Genomic DNA, 16371 nt, shown 5'->3' with positions numbered 1-16371 from the left:
TACTGTATCATCAATAAACGGGAATGTTTTTCTTTTCTTTAACATGAAGAATATTAAAGTCATTGTTATTTTCTTCCTGTTCAATTGTTTTTGTCTTTACACTTAATACCTTAGTGCCTTTAGTTTCAAACCTCCGGTTTATTCTATAAACTGTAAACTTATTCAGTACAGGCTTTCCGGAGACTGAGCTGCGAACATTATCTAACACAGCGGGAATACTATTTCCAGCAAAATGCCGTTTAACCGTCGTAACTTTTTTGAGAAGTTGCGAAATTCATAATTATTTTATACAAAATTACTCGGTTTGGTACCTTCAAATTTTTACAAGCAAAATGTGACATCGAATTTTGAAAATTATATTTTTGCTGATATTTTGTATTGTAATTATTGTAGTTTTCTCTGGGCCGTATTATAAATTTTACTAATTTGAAGGTAGATTTTTGCAAATAACTTTTAAATGACTATTCCAAATGAAACGAAATTCTACACAAAAGTACAACTTTAACGCCTTTTAAAAAAATCTAATACAACTTTTACATAAAATCATGTGGGGAGATAATATTTAACCTTTTCAAAATTAGCATGGTATTTCCTAGGTCCTGTGTTCCGATGCACCCATTAGCGTAACTAGCAATTTATCCTGGGGCGCCTAGGGCCTTTGTTTTTTTAAAAATGAAAAATAATTAAAAAAAAAACAAATTTTTTGAATAAAACGTTTACATGAATTTCTCTATCTATAAATTTCAGAGACTTGGTTATCAAACCGTGTTCTCGTAACATACAAATTCCTACAAATTTTCTAAAAAAATAAAAATTAACACATTTTTTGAACACAACAAAATAATATTAACTAAACAAAACTAGAAAACGTCATTTTTACTGCAGCACAAGCAAATAAAAATTAATAGGTAGCTAATAGTCATAATTCAGGATTTCTCTGAAAAAAATCGATATTGCCACGTTTATCTATAAAATTGCAAAATTGCCAGACATGAACTATAAATTTAATATATTTTTATTATATATAATGTGTTTAGCATATATTCTGACGTATATTACTAAGGAATTTTAACGTAGTTCATATTGTTGGATATGTTTTATTTGATATCTTATTTCTTTCATTCTGTATAATCTGCTTATTACGAAAGGTGAAGATATATCAACGATATCATTGGCAAACCGGCATCGCCGCGCTTATTCATCGAACATGATTGGCGAGAGTACGTCAGAGGATTTGTTACCACGCGGTTGCCATGGCTTTTACGCCTTTCCTATTCGCTAGCCTTATCCCCAACTTCACGGTTACTTCTGAAAAGAGTAGAAATATTGAATACTATTGAAATATCCAGTGGCGGTGTCATTCTTTTGATCATTATTACTTTCTTTCATTATTTTATACCGGTTATCCTAAACTTTATTCCTATATTTTTCGTATATTTAATAGTTAAAATGTGTTTTATTGTTTTGTTATCTTGTTATAATGTTTTTCGTTTGTAGTTTTTAATTATTAATATTAAGTTTGATCGTATATTTGTGTTTTAAAATGAATAAATTTGTTCGGGTAAGACGCTACATAGCCAGCACAAGAGAAATAATAGTTAATTTATATAGGTAAGTAGAATAATAATAATGTAATTATTAGAATACTAAAATTAAATATTGGCTAAAATGAAAAGCACACATTTTACCTAAATATTTTAGCTAAACTAAAATAAATGTAAATAAACGTGGATGAAATCTCATTTGGTTTATTTCCTTGTGTTCATAACAGGGTTTGCGACGAAGAAGCTACAGAGAGTTCGCTTAAGTTGCCGCTTAAACGTAAACTTGAGCGGATATCTCTTTATACCGGAGTTAGCGTATCGGCTATAAAAAAATTCACACAGAAGATAAAAAAAGACTGGAAACTAACCCCGATAAACGTGAGCTCGACGACTTTGATTTCCAAGTGGTCAGGAATTTGATAAATAAATTTTATCTCGAATTCAAAGTCGTCCCCACAATTAGAAAGCTTTTGCAAAAATTGCAGGAAGAATCGAATTTTCCTTTGGCAGGGACACGCTTAGGGGGTTATTAAAATCAAATGGATTTTTTTGGCGTAAATGTCAAAATAACAGATAAATATTAATGGAGCGGCCGATTATATTGCAGAGAGAGATATAAATATATACGCGAAATTCGAAAATATCGCCAAGTATTATCTATTTGGATGAAACATGGGTAGACAATGACCTAACCTTTAAAAAGTGCTGGCGGAGCGATACCATATCTCGTGTAATAGGCAATATTGGATCTACTGGTGAGTAAAATTATGTTTTGTTTGCGCTTCCAAAGTTAACTATTTTCAAGATTTTTTTTGCTGGAAATAGTTATATCTAAAATTATGTATTGTAGAAAAAAATATAGTTAGTACAGATATATAAATAAATATACCTCAAGACTCAGTCTTGATGCTGATAATGTTAACATGGTTAGCGAAACGTGCGCCCAGTGTAAAAGTAAAAGTGTTTTGGTGTATTGTGCTGATTTAGTGTTTTATTTTACTGTGTAACACCAAAGGTCCCAATCCCCGGCTGTAATTATTTCTTCTATTATATTAACAACACATAATAATAAAATTATTCAAAATATTTAAGGGAGCTTTAATAAAAGCTTTTAGTGTGACTATCTGCTAACTCAACAGTAACGATTCAAACAGGATAAAGTTTTTTGAAAAAAAATTATTAATCTGAATATTATATTTATGATACATATTATTTTCATAAAACACCGTACGCCCATGCCTATTTTATGAATGAAATTGGGCGTGTCTTGTTTACAACTGCGTTCCCCTGCCGATACCCCGTAGCTACAGATCCGTTGGTCACACTATAGTTACGCCAATGGATGCACCACACGGTATACTAATAAAAGTTAGTCGAGACAATTAAATCCCATCAAAACTGTTGCATAGGGATTGCTTCATGCTAGAAGCAAAACAATCGGCATTTAACAGATAATATTTTTATAAAATGGCATCTTTTTTACAAAAAAAAATAAACTTAAATTTGAGTGTAGTCCTTGTCTGCTGGTTTATTTGACCTGTACAACCATAAAATATTCCATAAATTCATTAATTTATACATTGATCACATTCTACCATCCAACCATCAGCCATTGATTTAGAAACTATGTTTTATGTTTATTAACTATTTCAGGAAATCCCTGTACCAATTGAAGCATCACAAGAAAATATAAGAAAGGCACAAACTATAATTGATAATTTTGGTACTTCTAAGGAATCAAACATAGAGTTGGCTTTGGAAGTTGCTTTAAAAAATGCGTCTATACGTACGGATCAATTATACAAACAAGCTATTGTTTTTTTCAAAAATACGGAAGATAGTTTGGCTATAATATTAATAAGAAAGGTAATTAATATCAGTCAAGTAGAGATATTTTTCGCTTACAGGCATATTTGTACTCCACAATATTTTTATTAATAATTTATGTTTTTCAATAACAATTTTTATTTTAAAACAAGTCAGTGGTGTACCACTTTTTTCTCCAAAAATGTTCAATGTATAACCCAGTATGAACAGACTGGTTGAAATAAATAAAATTCTTTGTACACCAAAAACGGTACTTTGATACGTAGAAAACGTGTATCAGATTTCATAAAGACCTCTATAATAACAGAGTTACAATAAAAGTTTTTTTTTGAAAAATGTACCACCATGTATCTCAATAATTAAGATGTTGAAGATATACTATATTTGTACTATATATGTTTATCTCTACAGAAAAATCCTATATGGATATTTCGCCACTGCAAGAAAATCAAATAATAATAATCCATATAGGACTTTTTTGGAGAGATGAATCCGCCACGTTTATTTTATGCCACACCCTAATGTGTAGAAAAACTTTAATTTGTGAAAAACATATTCAAGTACATGTTTTATTTATATTTATTTTAAGTAAACTTTATCAAAAATGCATTAACATGCTGGAGAATTGAGATTTGAAGTTGTTTGGCCGTTTCGAAAAACTAATTTTGTAAACAGAAATAAATAAATATATAAATTACTATGTTTTGAAGAATAAATATCTGTTTTTATTAGGGTTGCCACCTTTTTGCAAAGTAAAAGAAGTAGTAAAAAAAGGACATTGGACTATGAAAAAGGACCAAGGGGGGGGTGGGGGGGTAAGCTGTTGATTGCGAACCGCCGATTATAATTCGCTACTTTAAAATTTTGAAAAACTAATTTTAAGATCAAATTAGTTAATAATAAATCCTAAACTATCATTTGAGATTAAACGGGGAGTTCTAAATAATGTTGCCGATTCTAAACAATAGTATATTGTTTTATTATGAGTAAAAATGATACATTTTGTGGCTAGGCTGACGAACATGATATTTTTTTTCAAACATCACATATAATTTTTCAAACAATTTCAAACGTTGAAAATAATATAAAAATATTTAAAAGTAATACACTTTATGTCAGTTTAATAATATACTTTCGTACTTTTGTGCTTAGGCGTAAAAATGCTTTACTTTTATGCCTAGGCGTTAAAAGAACTTTTTTATATTGCAATCGACACGCGGCGACGCACGTCTCAAAAATTAATACTTTTCTGACTTGAAAAAAAAAACATTTATTAATAAGTTTTATAACATGTCTAATTAAATTTGGATTACTAATTAAATTTGGATAATAATTTATTAATGGTTGCTGTATAATTCTCTCAGGGAAAATGCGTAAATAAAAAGGACATTTTAGGACAAAAAAGTCAAAAGGACAATTTGTTTCAAAAAAGGACTGTCATTTTCAAAAAAGGACAGGTGGCAACCCTAGCTTTTTATTATCATGAATTCTAATATAAGTTTTTTTTTTAAATATCTCAATATCTCTCTATCCTCATATAGCCGTTCCACTGTGCAAGAACAAAGAACAAAACGACTTGAACAAAATATTAAAGAAGTATTTTTTATTCCCATTTCTTATAGATTACGGCTTTGAATGGTGGAAAAATTCCCATTGTATCAGTAGTCCAAGGATGTTTAGAAGATACTGATGTATTTAATAAAATTTGTCTTCAAAATTACGGATTTGCCAGACGCATTTACGATTTTATCGATATTGAGTTGCAATTTGCTGATTTCAACTTTCAGTTGTCTCAAGCTTTAACATCAAATGTTACTTTTATGGAAGTTTCTGAAATTTATGATTTAGGTAAGTTGATTTACTTAACTTTTTTTATAGGGCCAAGTGGACATTTTTTACACCTTTTTGTTTCTTTTCTTAGTTACAACCATTTAAATACAGTATTAAAAAAAATTGGTGGTACGTGGTACGAAAACTAATGTAAAAGTAGAAGTAGACCAAAAGTACTCCTAAAAAGTCAGTACGCAAAAAAGAGTGGCTCGTATTTAACTCAGAAAAAGTCTAAAAATGAAACATACTACGTTAAATATAAGACATATCTCAAAATGCACTTTTAAAGACCTTGCTATTTCGTTTATATTAAATGCTGGAGTTAATATGAGACTAGAACGAAGGATAAAAAATAGACATAGACATTTACTTTTTTAATAGTAGAACCTAAAATAAAAAATCCAAACTAATAAAGAAAATCTGCAATTAATTCAAATAAAAATACAGTAAAATTACACCGTCGCAAAACAAAATTGTAAACTAAAAGTGTAAAACAATAATTGTTTTACACTATAATAATTATTATTATATTAAATTAAAAGTGAAAAAAAGTTAATAAGTGGCATTACAATATTAATATTGTCAACATATTGGAACAAAAAGAAATACAAATATACTAATTAACCAACTAGATACTTCTCAAAATCTATTGAAAGAGCAAACATCTGCATGACTAGAATCCTGTATTACAAACTTGAGGGTGGTAATTTTAAAATAATATCTTTATTTAAAACATTATCTCAGTAACTATACATATAGAAAACTTTAGCTGCGTTACATGTCCGCTGCTGACTAACTTTGCAGTCTTTTTAAGATCTTTTTCGGTATATTTCTTTGTATTCTATACATATTTTTTGTCATTTAGATTTGTGACCAAAATTTTAAAATACACACTCTATTAAGATGTCTCACCTTTACTCATACGCAGGGTCGGACTGGACCAGAGGGGCCCGGGTGGAAATTTTTTGTGCATTTGACGTTTTGATCAATTTTTCCTTCCATTAATTTGTTGTTAATCCCTAATGAAATCAGGGAACTACCCGTAATGCAATGCAGGGATAACCTCAGAATATTACCGTCCCTTTTTTCTATTTCATTTCTACACGGAAAATAACATTTAGGAAGAAAAAACTAGAACATTGCACCACAGATTGTACCGGGTGGCCAATTAAGAATGGACGCCGGCTGTATCTCAGAAACTACTTATCGTATAACTTTGGGAAAAAAATTCTAATATGTAAATTGATCAAGAGAAATCGCTGGAAATTATTTTCAAATTCGAAAAATGTCCGCTAGTGGGCGTCTCGCTGTTAGCCAATCAGAAAACGGAGTTTTTCTCAAAAATATGCAGGTGAACAGGTATTTTAAATATTACTATTATATAGATATAGAGTGTTTTGCTCTATCTCATAAATAAAATAAATTTAAATCGGTTAACCTAAACCAGAGTTATCCTTATTTTAATAAAAGCAAGTTTAACCTTCCCCCACCACTTTATTTTATGAGATAGAGCAAAATACTCCTATATCAAAAAAATTACAAATTTCTCGACGATTACAATAGTAATATTTAAAATACCTTTTCACCTGCATATTTTTGAGAAAAACCCTGTTTTCTGATTGGCTATCAGCGAAACGCCCCCTAGCGGACATTTTTCGTACTTGAAAATAATTTCCAGCGATTTCTCTTGGTCGATTTACTTATAAGAATTTTTTTCCCAAAGCTATGCGATAAGTAGCTTCTGATATACAGCCGGCGTCCATTCTTAGTTGGCCACCCGGTACTTAGATTTTTGTAAACATATGACCCACAATTGTTATATTAGCTAAGTTATTATTCTTCCCCAACTAATATATAGTAGTTCAACGAATGCAATCTGAATATTCTGACACAAATTGTGAGAATTACCATCATTGTTCGCTATTTTCGTATAAAATCAAGCATATTTAACTATTTTGAAGATCTTGTAATAGAAATTAAAGCTACAACGTGATGCCTAGTAAAATTTTAGACGCAAAATACAGCAGGGTTTTCTATAATTGTAGGGTTTATTACAATTTATTTTTTCCGTGTAAATAAGAATAAATAATGAACTATTTTACATATAGGTTCTATGACAGCGGCGGCCCGCGAAGGCTGGTGCCCGGATGGCAATCGCCACCCTGACTATATGGCCAGTCCGACCCTGCCCCTACTGTCTCTTATTTATCTTTTATCTCACTATTACTCCTGTGTGGGTCTTAAATTTGCTCCTAAAAAAATAGATTCTCATACCAACAGGACTTAATTTAAACGGACATGCCTTTTTAGACCATGTACCGTAACCTATATAGTATACAGGTTTTTAATTTGTTTATTACTCGCGGTAAGAGCTTTATGGTTGAAATATGGCAGCCTCGGCCCGCTCGTCGATAGACGACGCGACGGGACGAGTCGGCAGAAAACACTATAAGTGCATGCGTTCTCAATAGGCAGTGTTGCCATTCTGTTTCCCTATAAGTAACTGTCCAATTAACAACCTGTATATGTTGTGGTTGCGAAGTCTGATGTCAGGTTAATGTCGACATTACCCAGTTAATCTCGAGAATAACACAAAACAAAACAGCCAAAAACATATCCAAAGCCAAACATTAACCTGTTAATGTCGACATTAACCGGACATCCGACTTTAACTGTAATATATACATTTAACCACACTAGAAAAATCTTATATTCTTTTATTTCCCACAATAATATCATCTTCATTGTTTTTTTATATACTTATACATATATAATAACATAACCATTTAACAATAATTATTGTTAAATGTTTAAACAAGAAAACTGACTGAGTTGATCCACAATTTGAAGTTTTCCACAAGTCTTGTCTCACTTTTACACCACTTGACTAGAGTTACTGAGATTCGCAAATTTTCTTTTATGTACCTTTTTATCCACTATAATAGTAATTCCAGTTATTTTAGTAATAAGTAATATAAAGAATAAATTTAATATTCTTTAAGAGGATTATTTTTTTATTATTTTGCTTTATTTTTAAGATGATGAAAATTGGTATATTTTTCTTTTTTTAAATAAAAATGGTATAACTATGGTATTATTATTGAAAAATCAAATTTGCTATACCTATAGATGACCAAGCGATTTATAATTGTTTGTTTTCAGTTAGTCAGTTTTAGTTAATCAGAGTTATCCTTATTTTAATAAAAGCAAGTTTAACCTTCCCCCACCACTTTATTTTATGAGATAGAGCAAAATACTCCTATATCAAAAAAATTACAAATTTCTCGACGATTACAATAGTAATATTTAAAATACCTTTTCACCTGCATATTTTTGAGAAAAATCCTGTTTTCTGATTGGCTATCAGCGAAACGCCCCCTAGCGGACATTTTTCGTACTTGAAAATAATTTCCAGCGATTTCTCTTGGTCGATTTACTTATAAGAATTTTTTTTCCCAAAGCTATACGATAAGTAGTTTCTGATATACAGCCGGCGTCCATTCTTAGTTGGCCACCCGGTACTTAGATTTTTGTAAACATATGACCCACAATTGTTATATTAGCTAAGTTATTATTCTTCCCCAACTAATATATAGTAGTTCAACGAATACAATCTGACTATTCTGACACAAATTGTGAGAATTACCATCATTGTTCGCTATTTTCGTATAAAATCGCTATATTTAACTATTTTGAAGATCTTGTAATAGAAATTAAAGCTACAACGTGATGCCTAGTAAAATTTTAGACGCAAAATACAGCAGGGTTTTCTATAATTGTAGGGTTTATTACAATTTATTTTTTCCGTGTAAATAAGAATAAATAATGAACTATTTTACATATAGGTTCTATGACAGCGGCGGCCCGCGAAGGCTGGTGCCCGGATGGCAATCGCCACCCTGACTATATGGCCAGTCCGACCCTGCCCCTACTGTCTCTTATTTACTTTTTGTTCAATTATTACCCAAAAATTTTAAAATTTGCTCCTAAAAAATAGATTCTCATACCAACAGGACTTGAATTTTAACGGACATGGCTTTAGACTATGTACCGTAACCTATATAGTATGGCAGTTTTTAATTTGTTTATTACTCGCGGTAAGAGCTTATGGTTGAAGAGAGCCCGCTTCGTCGATAGACGACGCGACGGGACGAGTCGGCAGAAAACACTATGGGCGCATGCGTTCTCAATAGGCAGTGTTGCCATTCTGTTTCCCTATAAGTAACTGTCCAATAACAACCTGTATATGTTGTGGTTGCAGTCTTTGATGTCGGGTTAATGTCGACATTACCCAGTTAATCTCGAGAATAACACACAAAAACAGCCAAAAACATATCCAAAGCCAACATTAACCTGTTAATGTCGGTATTAACTCGGACATCCGACTTTTTAACTGTAATATATATAAGATTAACTCATTAATTAGAAAAATCTTATATTCTTTTATTTCCCACAATAATATCATCTTCATTGTTTTTATATACTTATACATATATATTAACATAAACCATTTAACAATAATTATTGTTAAATGTTTAAACAAGAAAACTGACTGAGTTGATCCACAATTTGAAGTTTTCCACAAGTCTTGTCTCACTTTTACACCACTTGACTAGAGTTACTGAGATTCGCAAATTTTCTTTTATGTACCTTTTTATCCACTATAATAGTAATTCCAGTTATTTTAGTAATAAGTAATATAAAGAATAAATTTAATATTCTTTAAGAGGATTATTTTTTATTATTTTGCTTTATTTTTAAGATGATGAAAATTGGTATATTTTTCTTTTTTTAAATAAAAATGGTATAACTATGGTATTATTATTGAAAAATCAAATTTGCTATACCTATAGATGACCAAGCGATTTATAATTGTTTGTTTTCAGTTAGTCAGTTTTAGTTAATCAGTAATATATATTTTTTTATTGCGATTGCCTGGGAAGAAAATTATTTTGCGTATGTACTAAATAATATTTTTAGGATTACCTGAGCTTATGCCAAAAAAATATTCCCGTTATGAACGCCACCGGATTTATGCCGAAGTAAGAGCTGAAATGGTCAACCGCAAGCAAATGGCCTATCTTCTACCATACGATAATAAGTAAGTAATATTAAGTTTGTCTAGTTATTATTTATAAAAAAATTACAGTTGTATTACTATCAAAAAATATCTGACGTGAATGATATCTTTAGAAATGTTATAAGCAGTTATAGCAGTAAGTGGACAAACGAGCCTATAGAACTTTAGAGCTTTGATATACATGCCGTGAAATTATAGTACAAAAAGGAAGTATAGTATTTCCGAAGTCAATTGGAAATACTAGGACTCTTAATTCATTTGTCTAGACCAATAACTAAAGAATACAAGGATCAATAACACCCGAGACCAAATTGTTACCATGTCTCCAAACAGTGCCATGCCACATATTCTTCTTAACTTAGCTGCTTAAAGAGATATTTATATTTTTGATAAATGTTTTTACTACACCTATGTGTATGCTGCTTATTTAGGTTGTAGCATACTAATTAATTATAAAAAAAAACGAATTAAAAGGTTAACAAAGGCCACAAAACTAGTATCGACGTATAGCACATATCAGGTACATATAATATCAGAAAAATAATTATCAAATTCAATAAGAAAACGCTAAAAAAATGGAGTAGAGTGATGGACCGTTTATTTACCTATGAAACGTAACTCCTGGCTTTTTCTTATCGTTGCGGCTTTTACACTTGAAAGCTATTTGTTCAGCACCATTGTAATAAAGTTTATACAAAGTTCACTACACACAACAAACTATTAAAAATCTCTAAACTTATCGCTAGTGACACATCCGTTGTCTCCAAAAAGATGGCGTCTAGGGACCGTTTGACACGGGACAATATTCCAGCCTAAATTGTATACAATTTGTTGCACGCGCATTTTTAGTCAAATTGCATGCAATAAAATAGAACATGTTCTAAATTCTTGCATGCAATTAGCTGAACATGCGCAATACCTTTCCGCCTTCTTTTTTAGTATTAATATTAACGAAATTATACACCAACTGCACCGGCTATTGATATCAATTTTTCTTTTTCTATAGTTATAGTATAGTTTATTTTTATTTTATATTCAACAATCAACAGCAAGAAATTAATAATAACGTCAATAAATCCCGCTCTTTTCTGCGCATGCACTTGTACTAAATTTACTACCTGTAATCATGTAGTGTGACATACATACATATTTCTTGCATACAATATTTTATAAAATATAACCCAAACTACTTTCCAGTTCTTAAATTTAAGTCCCGTGTCAAACGGTCCTAACAACACAAGATCTGCTCCAGCCCTTATATGGGCGTTACGTGTCCTTGTATTCTTTAATCATTGGTCTGGTTGACAATACCGACAATGGCGTCCACAAAAAAAGTGCCGAAATTATAAGTCACAACCATTTATTAATATCCATCCGTATTATTTTTTTAATATTACAGGAATATATTTTTAACTTAATTCTTAATTTATTTTAAAATTACTTAATCAATCAAACTTAAGAAAAAAATTAATTTTAAAAGGTTGAAATTGAAAAAAGAAATAGTTATCAAAAACTAATTTTTACTTTTAATATTTATTTATTTTAATTTTAGACGTGAGCTCTTATATGGGTTTATTACCGATAAAACAGCGCTAGTCATCCGGAAATCATCAAAGAAGCCTTAGATTTGTGGAGAGTGATTATGAATGCTTATGCTTAAGTGTTAGAATTTATATACTTATTTTTATAATTTTTATATTATTTAGTTTTATTGAAGTGAAACTCAATAAAAATTCAAGGCCTTTACGAATCACGCAAACACTAAAAAACATTTAATTTAAAGCTAAACAAATAATTATAATAAACTTGACACTGTACCTGTGTACCAATATTCTCTGGTTGTATGCTAGGAAGTAAATTTTCATGCATATTTTTATCCATAGGTTTCTTGTTTCTGAATAACGATCTAGGTAAAATATCTAGCTCATTTGCTAACTCAGAATTAGAATTATTAGAGTTAAGCAACTCGCATTTTCATTGGAGGACATTTTCGAATTTATTTCAAACCAATAATCAACGAGAATATTCGTATAATTTAACAAAATTCCTGCAAACCACTATAAATACGAATTGATGGTTAGGTTCAAAGATTTTCCTCTTCTTAAATAAATTTAAATGTTAACATTATTACGCATATGCATAAACAAGTGTGTATTTTGGTATCCACAAAATTTGCAGTTGCGGAAACAGAAAATGCAGATTACAGAACTAAATTGAAAATAATATTTATATTAAAACAGCATTATAAGTCACTTTTTCAAACATGTCCTTCAAATCCTTCAATTTAATAAACTGTTAGTAAAAAGTTTCACTTCAAATATGCGCATATAGTGCACACACTGTTTTTTTTGTTAACTTTTTTATATTTTATATCCGTGTTTATATATTTATATACAAGGCTTATACAGGGTTGTTCACAACATACGACACGGAGTATTGTAGCTAAACGATGAGATTTTTACAAATTTTAAGTCTTGGGTTCGATGAAGGACTATTAGAGGTACGATTTAAAAATAATTTTACAAGATACAGAGTGTCCCAAATAAATAAAAAATATCAAAGTTGTATTTTTTTAAATGTAACACCCTGTATATTATTGCATTTTTAGTTTCTGCGATTAAAATAAAGGTCAATTTGATTAAGGTTTATTATACTTAAACCTTACCGTTTTTGAAATATTTTCAATTTTGTGAAATTGCAGTAAAAATTTTAAGGCTCCATTTCTCCAAGGGTACCAAAGTTTTTAATACTAAATATTTACTGAAGTTTATTTATTGATCAGTTATTGTGTTGCAATAATAAAAATAATACTACCTTATACAGAGTGTCTAAAAATTTATTTTAAATAATTATTACCTTCAAACGGCAATAACTTGTTTAATTTAAATGGAACACCCTGTATATTTTACGAGAATCAGATGCACAATTTAATTGTCTATCAAATTATATTATACCATTTTTTACCTATCTCTTTAAGTTTCCGTAGAAAATGCATTTTCTTGTAATTTAGAATTTATTTATCAATATACCCATGGAAGATTAACATTTTAGATTACTTTTAAAGATGTACCAAATTTTTAAAGAGTACAGATACTAATATTGTGGATATAATTCGTTTATTTCATTAAAAAATAAAAAAAAAACTGTTTAAATATTTGTTAAAGAGGACCAATTAATATGATTCCAGTATTCAAACTACATTAACTGACTGCATTGATTAATAATAATTGTTCCAAATACTAAAAAAACTGAATTTTGTATGGGTATTAGACAGTGTGATAAAAAGTAACACCTTAAAAATGATATTTCATTTTTTAATAAATGCTTATTTATAACAACAGGGACTTTAATTTTGATAACTTATTATTATATTGATTTCTGACTCAATTCCACATTTATTTAGAATAATTTATTAACGAATACAATTAAGTATGTAATTAATTAGTATATGGGCGGAAATAATGGTGCTATATTTAATTAATGGTATACTATTTTATAAAGATTTAAATAGTTTTCTTTTGCATACAACATTATTGTTTTTATCCAAACGATAATATTACTAGAATGTCATATATGATGTCAATATTCTATGGGTGTCAATAATAAAATGTCAATAATCCATGGGTATATTGATGAATGAGGTCTAAATTATAAGAAAATGCATTTTCTACGAAAACTTGAAGGGATAGGTAAAAATAGTATAATACAATTTGATAGACAATTAAATTGTGCATCTGATTCTCCTAAAATATACAGGGCGTTCTATTTAAATTAAACAAGTTATTGGCGTTTAAAGCTATAAATTATTTAAAATAAATTTTTAGACACTCTGTATAAGGTAGTATTATTTTTATTATTGCAACACAATAACTGATCAATAAATAAACTTCAGTAAATATTTAGTATTATAAACTTTGATACCCTTGGAGAAATGAAGCCTTAAAATTTTTACTGCAATTTCACGAAATTGAAAATATTTCAAAAACGGTAAGGTTTAACTGTAATAAACCTTAATCAAATTTACCTTTATTTTAATCGTAGAAACTAAAAATGTAATAATATACAGGGTGTTCCATTTAAAAAAATACAACTTTGATATTTTTTACTTATTTGGGACACTCTGTATCTTGTAAATTATTTTTAAATTGTACCTCTAATAGTCCTTCATCGAACACAAAATTTGAAATTTGTAAAAATATAATCGTTTAGCTACAATACTCCGTGTCGTATGTGGTGAACAACCCTGTATATGTTTTGCTATAGATATGTATTATTTTATAACCATGTTGAATTTAACAATATTAATAGCTTCAATATAACAGTATTATTATATATTCTAAAAATTATATTATCTATATGCCATATGTAATCCTATGTCTATCAAAATAGACTCTACTCCAAAATAAAATAAAACTATTTTATCGAAAAACACTGTTTTTTTTTCTAAAATAAGTTTTGCGTAAAGTTTGCGGATACTTGACAGTATTATCAAGTGTCAGCTGTTGTCCGTCATTTTAATTAAAAGGTATTCTATGATTGTATTATTTTGTCATTTTTTTGGATGTCGGCTGTCGAAAGCTTTCCTGACTCGTTGGACAGACTCATTATTCTACTCTCTTCTGTGACATTATGAACATAAACTCCTATTTTTGGCAATTGTCTTTGACGTTTCTGGGGTCAGGCTTTGAATCGGACGTTCGGACGTTGGGACATGGGCTGGGCCTGCCTTGAATGCCAAGACCAAGCCATGTTTGATCGCCGAGAGTTTAATTGTCGAGTTTAATCCAGCAACAAAAAAACAATTGTTTTTAAACCCAGCATTTGGAATAAAGTTAACACACAAATAATTACATTCATATATTTAGATTACATTTGAGAAAAGCATTTAACAGCCGTACACCTGCATTATGTGCGAATTTTCTGTTTAAAGCTTGTCAAGCCACAAAATAGGAATCAACTGGTTCCTATTTTGTGGTCAGGCCAAGGATTAGGCTGGCCAGGTCAGGCCAGGCCACCCATTCGTTGACCGGTTTTGGAGTTAAGGTTGATTCTCACTATACCTTCCATATCAGCTCCCTTCCGTTTCCCTTCCGTTTACATAAAATATTATATCATGTAAATGAATAGGACAATGCACACTATCCGTTCCGTTTCCGTTCCGTTCCATATCGTTTTCTGCGATTCATTTTTTTGGCGGCCGGACTGAAGGGTATCGGAAACAGCGTTGTCAATTTCTTACATTTGTGCCAGCTCTGCTAACATTTTGCTGATATTTATTTATTCTTTCACCTCTTAATTATATCTATTACCTTTTTCACAAGATACATTTTTTTAAATAAAACATTCGTATAATGATATAAATTGTACAATAAAAAGTATGGAACTGATACGGAACTGAAGCTTACGTATGGCGTCAATACAATAAAAAATACGGAACCGATATGGAATGGAAATGGAAGGTATAGTGAGAATCAACCTTTATACTCCATCATCAGGACGACTTTGGTAGTCTACCTCGAATTGCGAATTGGTAAGCTCCAAACAGAAACAGAAACAGATCCCTAGTGTTGGACCAAAGTTGGGTGAATTAAGAGATGGGCAAGTCTCGATTTACTAGTATTGGGCCAAGTCTAAATCACCAAAAAATGGCCCAGGCTTGGTTGACCAACTCTGGTTCGAGGCTGGGTCACCATAGCATGGCCAGAGCTATGATTCCCAATTAAGAGATGGGTAAGACTCGATTTCCCAGTATTGGACCAAGTCTAAAACACCAAAAAATGGACCAGGCTTGGTTAACCAATTCTGATTCAAAGCTGGGTCGCCGTAGCATGGCCGAAGCTGAGATTCCCAGCGTTGGACTAAAGGTGGGTGAATTAAGAGATGGCTAAGACTTGATTTCCCAGCCGTGGCCCAAGATAGGGTGAACATAGGATTCGCCAAGCCTGAATTACCCAGCTTTGGACCAATCTTGGTGCGCCGAAGTCTGGTTTCCCGCGACTGGGCTATGCTTGGCCCCGTTGTCAACCTACGGGGACTCCTGTATGGGATGGAGTACATATGGAAGAAACTCATATACCACTACAAAAAAGT

At 30.7% G+C, this 16371-nt stretch overlaps 1 protein-coding gene across 16 annotated transcripts in view; it reads left to right on the top strand.

Moving 5' to 3' along the window:
- Positions 1 to 12564, top strand: part of LOC115885251 (inter-alpha-trypsin inhibitor heavy chain H6-like) — a 99254-nt gene extending 86690 nt beyond the window's left edge. For all 16 annotated transcript variants that reach the window (XM_030904114.1, XM_030904107.1, XM_030904099.1 and 13 more), the window contains 4 exons: positions 3198 to 3410; positions 4994 to 5219; positions 10182 to 10302; positions 11834 to 12564. In XM_030904114.1, the coding sequence (XP_030759974.1) occupies positions 3198 to 3410; positions 4994 to 5219; positions 10182 to 10302; positions 11834 to 11906 (633 nt within the window). In that variant the 3' untranslated portion in view covers positions 11907 to 12564. The remainder of the gene's footprint in view (positions 1 to 3197; positions 3411 to 4993; positions 5220 to 10181; positions 10303 to 11833) is intronic.
- Positions 12565 to 16371: the final 3807 nt, after the last annotated feature.

This window comes from Sitophilus oryzae, unplaced genomic scaffold (assembly GCF_002938485.1).
Source record: "Sitophilus oryzae breed Bouriz unplaced genomic scaffold, Soryzae_2.0 scaffold_111_pilon_pilon, whole genome shotgun sequence".
Taxonomy (NCBI): Eukaryota; Metazoa; Arthropoda; class Insecta; order Coleoptera; family Curculionidae; genus Sitophilus; species Sitophilus oryzae.
The sequence above is the reverse complement of the archived record's forward strand: the minus strand, read 5'-3'. Positions and strand labels throughout refer to the sequence as shown.